Source organism: Ascaphus truei, chromosome 5 (assembly GCF_040206685.1).
Source record: "Ascaphus truei isolate aAscTru1 chromosome 5, aAscTru1.hap1, whole genome shotgun sequence".
Classification (NCBI taxonomy): Eukaryota; Metazoa; Chordata; class Amphibia; order Anura; family Ascaphidae; genus Ascaphus; species Ascaphus truei.
The window spans coordinates 208,865,697-208,884,924 of NC_134487.1; the positions used below are offsets into that span (position 1 = coordinate 208,865,697).

The 19,228-nt window shown below is 41.1% G+C and overlaps 1 protein-coding gene across 2 annotated transcripts in view; it reads left to right on the forward strand.

Moving 5' to 3' along the window:
• Positions 1–19,228, forward strand: part of PAIP2 (poly(A) binding protein interacting protein 2) — an 84,481-nt gene that overhangs the window by 45,876 nt on the left and 19,377 nt on the right. For both annotated transcript variants that reach the window (XM_075601625.1, XM_075601624.1), the window contains exon 2: positions 9,919–10,078. In XM_075601625.1, the coding sequence (XP_075457740.1) occupies positions 9,941–10,078 (138 nt within the window). In that variant the 5' untranslated portion in view covers positions 9,919–9,940. The remainder of the gene's footprint in view (positions 1–9,918; positions 10,079–19,228) is intronic.

Here is a 19,228-nt window from a genome sequence, read left to right on the forward strand (position 1 = left end):
AGAAAAAATATTAAAACACACTGGCACTTGGTACAGATGGACCCAATTTTAAAAGAGATAACTGCAGCAATGCCAAAAGTTATTTTTACTAAGGGCGCGAACCTTAATAGGTTGGTACCAAGTTTCTTTAGAAATAAAGCAAAAGTCACCACACCGAATTGGTTACCACGACTGGTGGGGTTCTTTGGTTGCCATGGGTGCATAGCCTGCACCCAGACTTCCAAGGAGACAAACATTTTTAAATCTATGGCCGAGTCCATAGGAGGACAGGCCGCGCTGAGCCATGCGGATGCTCCGCGCTGAGCCCCTGCATCCTCAATGAGGATGCCTTGAGAGGGGGCTCACGCGAGCGTCCGCAGGCGTGCGGAGGCGCTGGATTTTTCAGCCGACAGTCAAGCTGTTTTTCAGCGCGCTGTCGGCTGAAAACATCCAATCAGCGCGGAGCAGCGTCGGCGCCGTGACGTTGACGTCGGTGCGTCGCGGGCGATTGGCCCAGCGATGTCACTACCCCGCCTCCCTCAGTCTCCCCCCGCCTCCGATCGCGCCCGCTGCCTCGCCGGCATGGGCATGAAATCGCGCAGATTTCAGCAGGCGAGCCTCAGCGTCAGCGCGGCTCGGAACTCCTCGCCCCTCTATGGCCCCAGCCTAACTCGAAAGGGGAAGAATTTAAGACCAAAACATTCATCAATTGTAGGTCTACAAAGTGAAGCAGAGTGTGATGCTGCGAAAATTAGAAAGAGTTCCATCTGTAGCATATTATAAAAATAATGATCCAGATGACAATGGAGTGTCCAGGAGAGATGAGTAAATACACAATAGGAAGGGATATGTGTCTAGTGGGGTCCACTTGACAACCACAAATTTGACACAGTAATAAACACCCAACCAGGTATAAATGATTCAGGTAATAAAGTTGCACAGGTATACATATACATATATGATAGGGCACTGCGGCCCTTTACCTGTGTGCTTCTGAGGACACTCCAGACACCAGGGGCTTGCAGTCCATCCAAGGTTTTTTCCAGTAGATAGTTGCAGATGATGAGCAGCACAGCCAGAAGAATCCAACTTCAGACTTAACCGAAGAGAAGGAAAAAAGCGAGCAACTCCAAAATGGCAATAAGGTCAGGTTTATTGCAGGCTAGACAAACAATAACAGGAACGCACCTACGCGTTTCGTGCAACAGCACTTTATCAAGAAGACAATACAAATGCTGCATCTTTATACTTACCTGAGTTGTCCGTCGCAGGTGTGACGTCATCAACCAGCATCTGCATAGAGTTGCGGTGACGCAACGTGCACAGCCATAGGCTGAGCAAGTCAGGTGGTATGCCATCTCTAACTTTTTTCTAAAACAAACTTTATTTCAAACAAAAACATGAACAACACACAACAGTATGTAAGATTACGATTTAAAATAAAGTAAATCTTGCTTATGCAGCAAATGCCTGAGTGTAGCAAGAAAAAGGGGAAGATAACCTTACAGTATATTATAATTAGATGTTAATGTATACTTTGTATAATACATAATGATCGATCATATTGAATCTTAATAATATTCAATAAATCATATCACATTAAGTACTCAAATTGTATACACTCAGGCATATGTAAATACCTTGTAGTTCAGAGGAGAACAAAATATTGATATAAGTGGGATATGCAAATAGTGGTTAAAAAATATATATATATATATCCACCAAATAGCCAGTTAATTTATTTATAAATAATATAACAAACACATAGCCAAATGCATATCCTCACGTATATGAATAGAGACCCATAATAATGGATACATTGATATATTTATGTAAATTTCATTGGAAACATAGATAGCATGAACAGTGATTGGGAAAGCAAAAAAATAATAAAATAGTAGAATAATAATAGAATCATAAAATAAATGATAAATAATAAAGATAATAATATTATTGTTTATATATGAACAATTAATATTTTAATATTATAAATATCTTTTATTAATCATACAATTATAATAATATCAATTAATGATTCAAAAAAAATAATTAAAAAAAAATCAATATTAAATCATAAAAAGTGACTTAGATCCCAATCAATGTTCATACCAAGCGGTTCTCTTGTTCTAAGTGTATAAATCCAATAGGATTCACGTTTATCTAATAGTTTGGTTTTATCTCCACCTCTTGGTGATAAGGGGATTTGTTCAATACCTTGGAATGTAAAGAGATTTTCACTACCATAGGGACAATTTGAAAAATGTTTCGGTACATGATGATTTTGGTCTTTATTACGAATTAATCTAAGGTGCTCCAAAATTCTGATCTTTAAACGTCTAATAGTTCTTCCAACGTACTGACGTCCACAGCCGCATTTGAACAAATAAACAATATAAGTAGAATTGCAGTTAATAAAAGTCTGTATATTATAAGTCATTCTTGTAACAGAAGATGAAAACATTTTGTTTTGATTCCTTTTTACACATACTTTGCAGCTAGTGCATGAGTATGATCCCTTAGGTAATGTGGGTCTCCCCTCATCTCCAGATCTGAAGAGACTGGGTGATAATGTATTGGACAATGTTTTATCACGTTTAAATATAACATTGGGGCCTGTTGACACATAGGGTTTCAACACTGGATCTAAAGATAAAATATTCCAATGTTTCTTAAGGATGGTTTTAATAGATTGTGCTTATCTGCTGAAAGGAGTCATAAAGGAAGGACTATCATTGGATCTCATTCTCTTAACAGTTGTATATCTCAGCAAGGTTTTCCTATCCATAGCTGAGACCTCCTTTAAGGATCTATCTAAGTCCTCCCGTTGATACCCTCTCTGCAGAAAACGACCATAAAGATCATTAGATTTTAACTTGAATTCATCATCATTGGAGCAATTGCGACGCGCTCTTATAAATTGGCTCGTAGGTATCCCCCTAAACATGGCATGATGATGACAGCTGCTCGCCCGTAAGAATGTATTACGAGAATTAGGTTTACGATAAAGGGTGGTCTGTATAGAAAGTGCTGTATCAATGTATAAACATAAATCTAAATAATAAATGTGTTGTAAGTGATATGAATAAGTGAAAGAGAGATTAAACTCATTAACGTTAAGTGCAGAAATAAACTCCAAAAGTGTAGTGATGTCTCCCTCCCAAATAAACAGAAGATCATCAATATAGCGTCTATAAAAAAAGAATGTGCTCCCTATATTTGTTCATTTCTCCAAACACATGGAACGACTCCCACTACCCCATAAAGAGGTTGGCGTATGAAGGGTCAAAACTTGTGCCCATAGCCGTTCCACGTGTTTGGAGATAATGAACCCCATTGAAAAGAATTTTTTTTTACGTGAGTAAAAAGTGATTAGCCAATCCAAAAGAAAAATAGTTTGTGTAGGTGCTAAGTCAGACCGATTGAGAAAATGGCGAGCAGCTGTGAAGCCATGTTCATGGGATATCACAGTATAGAGAGATGTGACATTTAAAGTCACCCACACCATATTACACTTCCATTCGAAACAGTCAAGGGTAGTTAATAAATCCCCACTATCTCGAATGTATGAAGGTAATTGCTGCACAAGGGGCTGAAGAAAGAAATCCATGTACCGTGCAACACCATCTCCCAAAGACTCAATACTAGAGACAATTGGTCTACCGGGAGGGGAGACCAATGTCTTATGAATCTTCGGGAGATGGTGAAACACGGGCGTGGTTGGCGAGGATCTGTACAAGAAATCAGTGTCATTCTCATTAAGAACTCCTAACATGGAGCCCACATCCAATAAGTCTTTCAGTTCTTTTTGAAACTTTTGAGTGGGGTCAGAGGGTAGCACAGCATAGGAAGTTGTATCTTCAAGTTGGCGCATAGCTTCCTTGAGATAGTCATCCCTATGCTGTACCACCACCGCCCCACCCTTGTCGGCATTTTTAATAACCAATAGCTTATTTGTTTTTAGATTTTTTAGGGCTTGTATTTCATTTGATGTTAGATTATTTATTCGTCTATGTTCATTAGAAGTATTAAATGTGAAACCTTTATGTAATAGTCTAAGATCTTTCTCCACCAGACATTCAAAGGTGGAAAGAAATTTGCCCTTGGTGAATGTGGGAAAAAACACTGCCTTTCAGCAGACAAGCACAATCTATTAAAACCATCCTTAAGAAACATTGGAATATTTTATCTTTAGATCCAGTGTTGAAACCCTATGTGTCAACAGGCCCCAATGTTATATTTAAACGTGATAAAACATTGTCCAATACATTATCACCCAGTCTCTTCAGATCTGGAGATGAGGGGAGACCCAGATTACCTAAGGGATCATACTCATGCACTAGCTGCAAAGTATGTGTAAAAAGGAATCAAAACAAAATGTTTTCATCTTCTGTTACAAGAATGACTTATAATATACAGACTTTTATTAACTGCAATTCTACTTACAGGCATACCCCGCTTTAACATACGCAATGGGACCGGAGCATGTATGTAAAGTGAAAATGTACTTAAAGTGAAGCACTATTTTTTTTCCACTTTACGATGCATGTACTGTACTGCAGACATCATATATATGCATAACTAATGTAAATAATGCATTTGTAACCAAAATAAATACAGTAGGCTTTATAGAAAGAAAATCTTTAATGTCAGCTAATTTTTTCTTACTAGTGCCCCCACAAAATACATACCAAAAAAACCCATCCCTCTAAATACATGTAACCCCACCCCGCCAATACATATTAAAAATGCCCCCGCCAATACATATTAAAAATGCCCCCGCCAATACATTTTTAAAAGACCCACACCGCCTCAATACATTTTTAAAAGACCCCCCTCCCCCCCTATAAATATTTTTAAAAAATCAGGCCGCACGGGTAAAATCATATCTCCTCCAGCACCCCTCATATCACCCTCCCCTGCATCTCCCTCATATCACCCCCCTCTGCATCTCCCTCATATCACCCCCCCTGCATCTCCCTCATATCACTTCCCACCTGCATCTCCCTCACATCACCCCCCACCTGCATGTACCTCACATCACCCCCCACCTGCATGTCCCTTACATCACCCCCCACCTGCATGTCTCACATCCCCCCCCACCTGCATGTACCTCACATCACCCCCCACCTGCATGTCCCTCACACATCACCCCCCACCTGCATGTCTCACATCCCCCCCCACCTGCATGTACCTCACATCACCCCCCACTTGCATGTCCCTCACATCACCCCCCCCCCCGATGTCCCTCACATCACCCCCCCACCCCATGTTCCTCATATCACCCCCCCATGTCCCTCACATCACACCACCCCCTGCATGTCCCTCCTCCCTTTCTTTCCCTACCTCAAGCAGCGTGCAGGTTGCGGGCGGCAGAATCATGGCAGTCAGAGGCGGCACACGCACGCTAGAGCGCGGCTCTGAGCGGGCTCGGGGGAGTGATCGGAAGAACCGAGGGGGGAGTAATCGGAAGAACCGGGGGGGGCTCGGGGGAGTGATCGGAAGAACCGAGGGGGGGTGGAGTAATCGGAAGAACCGGGGGGGCTCGGGGGAGTGATCGGAAGAACCGAGGGGGGGGGAGTAATCGGAAGAACCGGGGGGGGTGGGGGGAGTGACGGGAAGAACCGGTGGGGGGGGGGGGGGGTGAACGGAATAGCCAGGGAGAGGGTAAGGTGACCGGAAGAGCCAGGGAAAGAGGGAGGGGGGCGGGGGGTGATCGGAATAGCCAGGAAGAGGGGAAGGTGATTGGAAGAGCCGGGGAGAGGATGAACCGGGGAACAGAAGAGCTGGGGGAGCCGGGGAACGGAGGGGCTGGGGGAGCCAGGTGAAGGAAGAGCCGGGGAGAGGAAGAGAGGGCACACCGCCACAGCACGCACACGCCGCCCCCTGGTGTCCGTACTCGTGAAGCACGCGTACGTACACAGGGGGTAAGGTGCAATTAAAAAAAAATGTACGTACTTGCGAGTGTACGTAAAGCGAGTGTATGTAAAACGGGGTATGCCTGTATATTGTTTATTTGTTCAAATGCGGCTGTCGACGTCAGTACATCGGAAGAACTATTAGACATTTAAAGATCAGAATTTTGGAGCACCTTAGATTAATTTGTAATAAAGACCAAAATCATCCTGTACCGAAACATTTTTCAAATTGTCCCTATGGTAGTGAAAATCTCTTTACATTTCACGGTATTGAACAAATCCCCTTATCACCAAGAGGTGGAGATAGAACCAAGCTATTAGATAAACGTGAATCCTATTGGATTTATACACTTAGAACAAGAGAACAGCTTGTTATGATCATTGATTGGGATCTAAGTCACTTTTTATGATTTAATATTGATTTTTTTGAATTATTTTTTTTGAATCATTAATTGATATCATTATAATTGTATGATTAATAAAAGATATTTATAATATTAAAATATTAATTGTTCAAATATAAACAATAATATTATTATCTTTATTATTTATCATTTATTTTATGATTCTATTATTATTCTACTATTTTATTCTTTTTTTGCTTTCCCAATCACTGTTCATGCTATCTAGGTTTCCAATGAAATTTACATAAGTATATCAATGTATCCATTATTATGGGTCTCTATTCATATACGTGAGGATATGCATTTGGCTATGTGTTTGTTATATTATTTATAAATAAATTAACTGGCTATTTGGTGGATTATATATATATATTTTTAACCACTATTTGCATATCCCACTTATATCAATATTTTCTTCTCCTCTGAACTACAAGGTATTTACATATGCCTGAGTGTATACAATTTGAGTACTTAATGTGATATGATTTATTGAATATTATTAAGATTTAATATGATCGATCATTATGTATTATACAAAGTATACATTAACATCTAATTATAATATACTGGAAGGTTATCTTCCCCTTTTTCTTGCTACACTCAGGCATTTGCTGCATAAGCAAGATTTACTTTATTTTAAATCGTAATCTTACATACTGTTGTGTGTTGTTCATGTTTTTGTTTGAAATAAAGTTTGTTTTAGAAAAAAGTTAGAAATGGCATACCACCTGACTTGCCCAGGCTATGGCTGTGCACGTTGCGTCACCGCAACTCTATGCAGATGCTGGTTGATGACGTCACACCCGATAGCGCGACGGACAACTCAGGTAAGTATAAAGATGCAGCATTTGTATTGTCTTCTTGATAAAGTGCTGTTGCACGAAACGCGTAGGTGCGTTCGTGTGGTCCTGTTATTGTTTGTCTAGCCTGCAATAAACCTGACCTTATTGCCATTTTGGAGTTGCTCGCTTTTTTCCTTCTCTTCGGTTAAGTCTGAAGTTGGATTATTCGGGCTGTGCTGCTCATCATCTGCAACTATTAATTGTAGGTCCACATACTGTATGTGTCTACCTTCTGGAGTGCCCATGTGGCCTCCAGTACGTTGGATGGACCTCAAGAGCCCTTAGAGTCCGCGTGCTGTAGCACATGGGCAGCATCCAGAGGAAACTGGCAGCAACGCACAGTATCTCCAGAGATTGAATTAGAACATGGTGCAAATCCAGCTGGATTAGTGTATAGAGTGCATTCAAAAGGAGATTAGAGGAGAGCACAGGTTGAATAAACTAAGTAGAATGGAAATTTACTGGATTTATAAACTTAAAACCATGACCCCACAAGGTTTAAATGTTGATATTGACTTGGGGGTCTTCATTTAAATCTGTTGTATTTAATTTCATCAGAACCAATGTCAATATTTTTTGTCTGCTTTCTTGTAGTAACATGGACACACTACAATCGTCGTATTGCTAATGTTGTTTTAGTTCCATAAGGTCATTCTGACCCTCCCTTCAATTTCTATTGCTGATTTTTGATGTGGATTTTGATTGCTAATATTCAGATATTTTTTGGTTATATACTTAATATGTGGCAATCATTTAACACTATATTTGTGTTCGTGTTATATTAATAGCATGAGAATAGTACTGATGGCTTTATGTATATTCTCTTAAAACACTAGGTGGCGCAATTGTACTGTTTTTAAAATCCTGGGTTTACTGTCTCAACTGCTTTACCTTACTGGCATTGGATGACAAGGAAGGTTCATACATACCAGCATTTGGTTTGTTGATTACAACAAGGCTTACTGTCTCATTTAGAATATTGGCATTCCATGTCAGGTAGGGTGCAATTACAATAGTAATAATGAGGTTTTTAAGGGCTCAATTTTTTATTTAATAGTTTGTGTGCTAATGTTAATAGGGGTCATTAGGTACTCTTATATTATTTATCTGGTTAAATTATATGGGCTCAAGTTTTTATGTAATAGGTTGTATGCAATTGAGAATTAGGTTATTAAGGCACTCTTATTACTTAATTGTTTTAGTTCCGATATACATGGGGTGACCACTAAGGGTCAATAATGCCATTGATCGTAGGTGTTGTATTCTGAGCTACCATACGTGGGATGGTTTATTTAAACTTCTAGCAGTAATTGGCCAGATTTGATTGATATGCTAATGAGGACATAAAGTGGATATTTAAGACCCACATAGGACACTTGACCGGAAGAGAGCCTGAGAAAGCGTTGCTCCCCCCTTTTTAGACCTCTGTGGACACCGTAGCCAGGAAGAGCAGTTCGTTGGTGCGTTCCAGTCCCTGCGTGTTAGACGACATCCGGACGTGGAAGGAGCGTGCGCTGGGATAAGGACAAACAGCACAGACTTTGTTACGGTTGGCAGAAGGTTCTACATTTTATTTTTACTATTTTTTGATATGTCTGTGTTTTATTAAATTGGGATTTTTATCAGCAAGAGTCACCCTGCTTATCATTAACCCATGGGAGCAAGTTTGTTGTGACATCAGGAAAGGAAGGCAATATCTATTTTCACGACCAAGGATTGCATTACCATCACTCTAAAGATCATTCTATGTGCCTGTGCTCACACGGGCCCGTGTGAGTATTTGTATTATTTATTTATACTCCATCCCAACTTGTTCTTAAACCTGGGATACATCTTGTGAGCTGCATTTACTGTGGTTTTGATTAAACCCTTGTGCAGCCCTCAGGTGGTGAGGGAGTTCAGCTATCACCCCAGCTGGTCTGTACTCTGATCCCTAGGTATTGTCTCTCTTTGAACTGTTTATTTGTATCAGTTTTTCATTTTCCTCACTTTCTCTATCCACCACACAACTTGGGATGAGTTGTGTTCGGCACCATTAGAGTGTGAGCCAATTGGAGACAGTGGCACCATCCTTATTCCTGGATAGGAGAGGGTTAAGCTGACGTATTAGAGGACATTGAAGAATACCGAGATTTCCTGTGAGCGGACAAGAAGTGTCCATACCGGTTTATCACCAAGTGGCAAAGAGAAATCCGATGTGTATGTGCTCACACAGGCCCGTGTGAGTATTAATATATATATATTTGTAGTGGTTATATTTACCCACCCCCTGTTAAATTGCACCAATTTTAGTGCATTGACTGCGGTTCATCGAGGACCCTTGTCCATTAATTTGGTACTGGGTTAGTCTGGTTAAATAACAAGCCAGTCTACCTTTCAATTATTGGTTTTGAATTTTGGTGTTACTCATCCGCGCTTCCCTTGTTCTTTGTTTTCTTGTTAGCCGTGCCTAGGATTGCTGGGAGCTCTGGCGACCGCGGACCCACTGAGGGGTGCGGAGTTCTGTGGAATCCCGGTTGAAAACCACTGCAGTAGACGTTTGTCCTCCTGTAGAAGTCTAAATTCATCTCAAGTCTCTGATACCTTTTATTGGAGCAAATATGTCTCTTCATATGTATTCATGCATTCAATACTTTTTCTAAACTTCATAAGTCTTTTTTAATTTGTCTATAAAGGTTTTGGTGTACATTAAACACAAATAATAAATGTAACATGTGTTTCTTGTTTTAAGTTTAGCTAAACTATTGGTGATACTTTTTTGTTTTTTTTTGTTGGAAGGATTAACACAAACCAATTAATCATGAAAGACCCAAGTCGCAGTAACACCAGTCCAAACATGATCAATGACGATTTAATCATCAATGGATATTCGCATGAAGACGACAATCCTTTTGCTGAATACATGTGGATGGAAAATGAAGAGGAGTTTAACAGACAGGTTGGCTTTTTATTTCCATTTGCAATGTAACTTTGGTTATAGCATAAATACTACAGCTAGGTTGTTACTTATGAAACTTCCTGTCAAAAAAAAGGGTAAATGTTGCTTCGACATAATGCAAGCTTTCAAGTCTTGCTACTTACACTATGGTTATCTAGATTTCTGAACATTGGAAAGAGGTGGAGTTGATTTTTGTTTTTTATCTTGATTTGTTTACTTATTAAATAGGGGGAGTTGCAGCTAAGATGACTCCACCACATAGTTGCCAATGAATATGCTATGAATTTCTGTTGTAATTTGCGTTTTAAAAATGGTTTCGTTTTTCTTTCTTTCAAGTAGGTTTTAAACCAGGGGTGCGCAAACTTTTCCGCCTGCTCTCCTCCCCTGGTGCACCCCGTCCTTGTCTTCAGCGTCAAATACGCTGTAGGATCACGTGACCCCACATTGCCATGGTGACGCATCACCGAATACAAGGGAAGTTGCAGAGTCCTCACGCAATTCCCCAGCATTTAATTTAAATGCTTTGGGGAAGAGCATGGGGCTCTGCAACCGCCACACCTCCCCTGGAAAATCTTGCGCCCCCAGTTTGCACACCCCTGTTTTAAAGTACTAATCGGTTTGATTGTCCGTATTGGACAGAATCGCTCGTAAATATCCAAACTATGAAATAAATGCCTAATTTATATAGGCAGACTATTTCACCTGTGCACAAAAAGGAAATGCCTGGGAAATATGGTAATTTTAATCATTTGAATACAATTTGCATATCCAGATTAGCATATTTCCCAGGTATCTTAGATGTGTTCCTTTTTGTGCACAGGGCTCTCTCCGCCTATTGTAGAAAGGTTTGTTTGGTTAGATATAGGAGTAAGTTGGAACTCTAGTAAAATTGACCATCCTCTCTCTCCGGAATTAAGACTCCATAGAATTGTAGGTCTACTGTACTAAAAGATCTACATCGTATATGTCCCTCATGCCTTATGTGCATACCTTTTACATAGTGCAGCCCCCGCTCCCCTTGCCTTTTGGACAATACGTTTTGAGAAGACTGGAACAGTCTTTTAACAGTTGAGTCTTATATATATTTTTTTGTTTATTAGCACTTATGTCACTGATTGTCTTATATAGTGTCACATCGTTTGGCCACATGTTTTTTTGTATTTAAAAAAAAATGTTCTACACACTGGGAATCTAATGACTGTAGTGCATTAAGCCGGGGGGGTGCAATTTTTCTGGGAAGGTGCGGGCGGTTGCAGAGGCCATGCGCTCTTCCCCAAGGCATTTAAATGAAATGCCAGGGATCACGTGAAGCCTCTGCAATGCAAAACCTACCATGATTAAGACGCCATGGCGCCACAGCGTCATTTGACGTGACGTCACATAACCCCTCACATAACCCCGTGACGTCACATAACCCCCACGTTATTTGACGTTGCTGCAAGGTAGGCGGGGGGGGGGGCGCGAGCATCGGGGCAGACAAAACGGGGGCGCAGTAGTAAACGTTTGCGCTCCTCCTGCATTAAGCTAATTGTAGAATTACATAGGAGATGAGATTGAAAAAAGACATATGTCCACCAAGTTCAACCTATGCTAACTTTAGACATCAAATACTTTATCCTATGTTTGTATTTACAGTATATGATCCAGAGAAAGACAAACAAAAAAAAAAACCTGTGAAATTCCTTCCCGACTCCAAATAATGGCAATCGAATTACTCCCTGGATCAACATCTTTCACATGTTTACTTATTTGGTATATCCCTGTATACATTTTCTTTCTAAAAAGATCTGGTAATTTTGACATAAAGGGATTTAACTTTCAAAATGTATTATTGTGCATATTGAAGACTTTATTTTATAAATGCTTTTTCATAATGAAGATTTACATTCTCATCTACCATGTCTTGATTTAATTTTGTTTAAATCCTTTTTCATACTGCAGCTTGCTTTTTTGAAGATGAACATTTAATAGTAATGAATTGTAGAAATTAAAGACTAAGATTTGATCATTCCTGGCCATGAACCTTTTGCAAGATTAGCATAAGTGGAAATGTGTACAGGTACACTAAAGGAGCAACATTAAGTGAATCACAATCATTTTGATATTTTACTTTAAGTATTTAATAAATAGCCATTACAAATTTGCAATATCTTTTGTGACATTGCAGGCATTATGAAAGAGCAACGCAGTTTTCTTTAAACGGCGATCTGCTTCTCTGGCAGGATCAAAAATGGGTACTACCTCGTGCTGGTGTGGTGTGCCATTGGAGAAATGAATGGGACCCAGACAAATATTGAGAAGTCTTGATCCTCAATTTGAAATTTAAGGCAAGCCAAATCAAAATTGTTTGCCAGACCAGAACCATTTTTTTGTTGTCCATGTGGCCATGCACAACAGTGGGCATTGATGTCTCCTCCTCTTTTGGTAGTACAGCTTCACCTCCACGTTTTATTTTTGGGGGTTAGGTCTATTTCCAGCCCCACCCTTCATTGTGCTTGTCATGTTTTTGTTTTAAGGTTTTCTGCTTTTGGAGCCCTTCTCAGCCTAAGCAGGTGGAAGTTCTTCAGATCATTGAAACTTTTCTATTAGGAGAAAGTCAGTAAGTTTTCCCTTAGTTGTTAAGTTTCCTGACCATTTTTTCATTGGCTACAGTACCCTTCTGCTACTTGGCTTCCAGTTTTTGTTGCTTTTTCCTGCAGTCTGCTACATTCCTAATCCTATGCAATATATGCAGTTTTATTTAGACAATTTTTAATTCTGCAGACTATAAAGTGCCGTGCTCTACTCAAATACTGTACACCATGGTGAAAGGTGCGACACTCGAGACACACACACACACTCTCACTTCTTTACTCCGTGCTATTTCCTTCTCTCTTTGGCCCCAGCCCTAGGCTCCTGACACCTCCTTCTCATTGGCTGCTGCTGGGTAATGCAGCCAATCAGGATGGAGGAAGTTGCCCAGCCCCCTAGCACTGCCCTACTCTCTTTCTGCTTGGAGAAATTCCGTGCCCCCCCCCCCCCCAAAGCCAGTCAGTTCACTATGTCCAGAGAGGTAATACTGGACATGTCCAGTATTATCTTTAATTTTTTTACTGGACAGAGTGTCCAAATAAAAGACAGTCCGGTTCAATAGGATGGAGGGGGAAGGGACAAGAAACAGATAACAAATTAAATAGAATAGATAGAGATGGGCAAATAGCAAGGGGTCATGGCGGTAGAATGGGGGCAAGTGTGAGTTTGGCAAGCAGCGAGACACCCATAGTAAATACAGATAATACTGGAAAACATCTAAAGACTAAACCCAATTGGCACAGAAAGGCAGGAGCAGATAAGATAATAGTGCATACTTAAAAAAAACTTGAATGCTTGCTAATGCAAGAGGCCTGACAGTTAAAATGGGGGAGCTTGAATTAATAGCTACAAGGGAGCATTATGATATCATAGACATTACTGAAACATGGTGGGATGAAACTCATGACTGGGCAGTTAATTTAGAGGCTTATTCCCTTTTTCAGAAGGATCGAGCAAATAGAAGAGGAAGGGGAGTATGTTTATATGTTAAACTGGATCTAAAAACTATTATAAGGGAAGATATTTATAAAGGGAATGATAAAATTGTAGAGACCTTGTGACTAAAAATTAGCAGTGGAGGTGAAAGTATAAACAACATGTTTGTAGGGATATGCTATAAACCACCAAATATCAGTGAGATTGAGGAAGCTAAAATACTTTTGCAAATGGCGAAGGCATCAAAACTAGGTCATGTTTGCATAAAGGGTGATTTTAATTATACAGTCATAGACAGGGGCAATGAGATTAGCATTACAACGAAAGGAACCCGTTTTTTGTGGGTGCTTAAAGACAATTACATGGCCCAAATTTTTGAGGAACCAACCAGGAGAGGGGCAATACTGGATTTGGTAATCTCAAACAATGTAGAAGTAATCACAAATATTCAAGTCCGTGAAAATTTGGGTAACAGTGATCATAACGTCTCATTTCAAATTAATGATCAAAAGCAGATTACTTGGGTTCAACAAGGACCTTAAACTTTAAAAAGGCAGATTTTAATAAACTGAGCTCTAATCGACAATACATTGGAATGATGTTTATGCATGGAAAAATATAGAAGATAAATGTGCAGTCTTTAAAATATTTTACAAAAGCACAGTTATCAGTGTATATCTTTGGGTAATAAGTTTAAAAGAAAAATAAGTCAAAACCAATGTGGCTAAATGAACAGGTATGGGAGGAAATGGAAAAGGAGAGGCAGGCATTTAGATTCTTGAAGTCAGAAGGGACGGAGACATCATATCAGAATTATAAGGAATGTAACAAAAATCGCAAAAGAGCAATCAAATTACCAAAAATGGATAATGAAAAAAGGATTGCAATAGAAAGTAAGGTCAACCCTAAAATGTTCTTTAAGTACCTTAATAACAAAAAATGAGAAAAGAAAATATAGGACCCTTTCAGTGTGAAATGGGTAGGCAGATTATTGGAGATAAGGAAAAAGCAGGAGGTATTAAACATTCTTTCCCTCTGTTTACCAGGTAAGAATCAATTTTAATAGTAGTGCCGCAGGAGGAAACCACAACCTACATATTAACAAACAATTGGTTAACTGAGGAAGAAGTTCATAGGTGGCTTGATAAAATTTAAGTAACTAACACATCTGGCCCCGATGACGTATATCCAAAGGTTCTCAAGGAGTTACGTTCATTAATAGCCAAATCATTACATTTATTATTCAAGGACTCAATTTCCACAGGCTCAGTACCACAAGATTGGCATAAAGCAGATGTGGTGCCTATATTTAAAAAGGGAGCTAGATCACAACCGGGGAATTAGACCTGTAAGCCTGACATCAATGGTGGGGAAGGTACTTGAAGGTTTAATACAGAATAATATTCAGTAATACCTAATGGAAAATAAAATTATTAGTAAAAGTCAGCATGGATTTATGAAGGATAGATCATGCCAAACTAACCTTATTAGTTTCTTTTAGGAGGTAAGTAGGAATTTAGACCAGGGTAATGCAGTTGATGTGGTCTACTTAGATTTTGAAAAGGCTTTTAATAAGGTTCCACACGAGGTTAGTGTACAAAATAAAGCACATTGGACTCTGTAAAAATATTTGCATCTGGATTGAAAACTTGTTGAAGGATACACAACAGAATTGTCATAAATTGAACTTTTTCAGGTTGGGCTGAAATTGTGAGTGGCGTACCTCAGGAGACTCCTGCTTTTTCACTTGTGTATTAATGACCTTGAGATTGGCATAGAGAACAAAGTCTCCATCTTTGCTGATGATACTAAATTGTGTAAGGTAGTAGAATCAGAGTAGGATGTAATTTCCCTCCAGAAGGATTTGGATAGCCTGGAAACGTGGGCAGGTAAATGGTAGATGAGGTTTAATACAGATAAATGTAAGGTTATGCACAAGAATAAAGAGTTGACTTACAAATTAAATGGGGATACATTAGGGAAATCCTTGATGGAGAAGGATTTATGAGTGCTTGTAGACAGCAGGCTTAGCAATAGTGCCCAAATAATGCAGTAGCTTCAAAGACAAACAAGCTCTTATCTTGCATTAAATGGTCAATGGATGGAAGGGAAGTAAAGATAATTATGCCCCTTTATAAAGCATTAGTAAGACCACACCTTGAATATGGAGTACAATTTTTGGCACCACCACTCTAAAAGACTTTATAGAACTGGAGAGAGTACAGAGAAGAACCACCACATTAATAAAGGGGATGGACATTTTAACTTTATGAGGAGAGGCTAGCTAAATTAGATTTATTTACATTAGAAAAGAGGCGTCTAAGAGGGTGTATGATAACTATATAAAAATATATTTGGGGACAGTTCAAGGAGCTTTCAAAATAACTAAGATCCCAAGGGCAGTACAAAGGACACAGTGTCATCCCTTAAGGTTGGAGGAAAGGAGATTTCACCAGCAACAAAGGAACGGGTTCTTAAGAGTAAGCGCAGAAGTGGAATTCATTACCCATGGAGACTGTGATGGCTGATTGTTAAATATCCTTAATTAAGTCTTTGCTATAGATTTACTCCAGTATAACAGAATTCAGCATTCTCGTCGTTGCACACAAAAACAAAACATTTATTTGGAAAATAATTACTTGCATACAAAAATAGTAAGAATGGCAATGATGTTTCAAATAGATTATGATATTCTTAAGAATCGTTGCACATAGTAGCTTTCTGTAGTTATCTTCTCCAGATATTAACACATCTTTCTCTCCATGATGTTATAATTCTCCGTCCTTCTGGTCTCATGCCTTCCTAAGCTTCACTGCTGACTATTTATCCAAATAGAACCACCCAGTCAGCCATCTTAACTTTAAATGCTCTATCCTAACATGGTTTTTACATACAGTACTGATGTTATATGAACTTCTGAACATATATGGAGTTTAAAGCTTCTTGTACTGAAATAGTTACTTCAGAATATCTTTGTTGGTTAAATGGCAACTTGTCTATGACAGCATTTATCCCAGTTAGGACCTACAGCTGTTAATAATTTACTCAGTGTCACCCTGAAACGGGCAGCCCAAGCAACTTAAAACCATCTTTTGACACCTCTGTCTATTCTGGCCTTTTAGGACAGCCGCACTGGCAATATAACCCTCCAAGTACGGCAACTGAACATACAATCAGATTTTATTTATATATATACATACATACATACATACATACATACATACATACATACAAATAAGCTCCTTACCAGGCAGATCCAGAATCCCAGGGCCACATAGCAAGGAAGAGACAGCACACTCGGTAATAGTATCAAAAAAAGTGTATTGAAGAAAGCTGGCACATTCACCGACGTTTCGGTCCTAAAACAGGACCTTTATCAAGGGAGTGCACTCCCTTGACAAAGGTCCTGTTTTAGGACCGTAACGTCGGTGAATGTGCCAGCTTTCTTCAATACACTTTTTTTGATACTATTACCTAGTGCAGTGGTGCGCAAACTGTGGGGCGCGCCCCCTTGGGGGGGGCGCAAGATTATGTAGGGGGGGGGCGGGGCTACTTGCAGGGAAACCTGGGGGCGGGCAGAGCTGTGCACGGGCGGCCAGAAGCTCCGTGCTGCTGCTTCTATGTGTCCGTGTCTTGCAGAGGGGGCGGGGCTTCTCTCTGCACACAGACAGCCCATCCTCTTCCTGTCTGCTTCCCGCACCAGTTTTCAGCAGCATGGGGGGTTGGGGGATCGGAGCATGTCGCCCCCCCAGGAGAAAGTGTGTGTGTGGGGATTGAGTTTGTGTGTGTGTGTGTGTGTGGGGGGGGGGGGGATTGAGTTTGTGTGTGTGTGTGTGGGGATTGAGTTTGTGTGTGTGTGTGTGTGTGTGTGTGGGGGGGGGGGGGGACTGGATTGAGTTTGTGTGTGTGTGGGGGGGGATTGAGTTTGTGTGTGTGGGGGGGATTGTGTGTGTGGGGATTGTGTGTGTGTGGGGATTGAGTTTGTGTGTGTGTGTGTGGGGATTGTGTGTGGGGGGGGATTGAGTGTGTGTGTGGGGGGGGATTGTGTGTGTGTGTGGGGATTGAGTGTGTGGGGATTGAGTGTGTGGTGTGTGTGTGTGGGGATTGAGTGTGTGTGTGGGGATTGAGTGTATGTGGTGAGTGTGTGTATGTGGTGATTGATTGATTGAGAGAGTGTGTGTTGTAATGCAGTGGTGCGCAAATTGGGGGCGCAATGAGGCGCAAGATTATTTAGGGGGGCGCAGGCGGCGTGCAACGAAAACTGGGTGCGCGGGCCGGCAGACGCTGTGCGCAAGGGGCGGCCAAGAAGATGTGCACGGGCGGGCAGAAGCTCCGTGCTGCTGCTTCTATGTGTCTGTGTCTTGCAGAGGGGGCGGGGCTTCTCTCTGCACACAGACAGCCCCTCCTCTTCCTGTCTGCTTCCCGCACCAGTTTTCAGCAGCATGGGGGGTTGGGGGATCGGAGCATGTCGCCCACCCAGGAGAAAGTGTGTGTGTGGTGATTGAGTATGTGTGTTTGTGTGTGTGTGTGTGTGTGTATGTGTGTATGGGGATTGAGTGTGTGTGGTGATTTGAGTGTGTGTGTGGGGGGATTGAGTGTGTGTGTGGGCGGGGGATTGAGTGTGTGTGTGGGGATTGAGTGTGTGGTGTGTGTGTGGGGGGATTGAGTGTGTGTGGGGGGATTGAGTGTATGTGGTGTGTGTGTGGGGATTGAGTGTATGTGGTGAGTGTGTGTATGTGGTGATTGATTGAGAGAGTGTGTGTTGTAATGCAATGGTACGCAAATTGGGGGGGCAATGAGGCGCAAGATTATTTAGGGGGCGCAGGCGGCGTGCAACGAAAACTGGGTGCGCGGGCCGGCAGACGCTGTGCGCAAGGGGCGGCCAAGAAGATGTGCACGGGCGGGCAGCCGAAGATGTGTGCGGGTGGCGGCAACGTGATGGTGTGTGAGCGCACGCGCAGGGGCTTTGGAGTTACGGGGAGGAACACACCCGAGCACGGTGACGTCAAACGCCACTCCTTCGGTGTCTGCCCTGCAATAGCGCTGTGTTCCTGCTCTCCTCCTCTGGCAACCTGCTTCGCTGCGATCCTCTGCAAGTGAAAGGGTAGGCTGCCACTATATCAATCATACTATGAATGTACAGAAATAATGTAAATAACTGTGAAAACACAACATTGAAAACGGGAAAAAAGAAATAATACTGTAGGTAGGAGTTTGGATGACAATGGGAATAGCAAGACAAAAAGCATGGAGGGGAAGGAAGAAAAAAAAGGGGGGGAGAGGGAAGGGAGGTAGCAAAGAGGTGGATAAATGCCCCCCCAAAGGATTGCCTTAGTGCACGTACGCTCTCCCAAGCTTGGCGCTTGGAGAGACAAACAAAATTGACTTTGATGTGTGCTCAGCAGCAGTCAATACACACACACACAGACACACACAGACACAGTGAATAAAACAGATAATGCGCTCATTAGTGGTATATAGAGGTTAAGTGATATTGTGAACAAAGTAATATACAACCTTTATAGGGAGGTTTTATGCTGCAGTTTCTAGGGGATGGCTCAGCTATCCAACTAATACAGAAAAAAAGAGAAAAAAACAGCGCAAAAAAACCTCATGGTGTAGTATTTAAAGAATATTTATAAG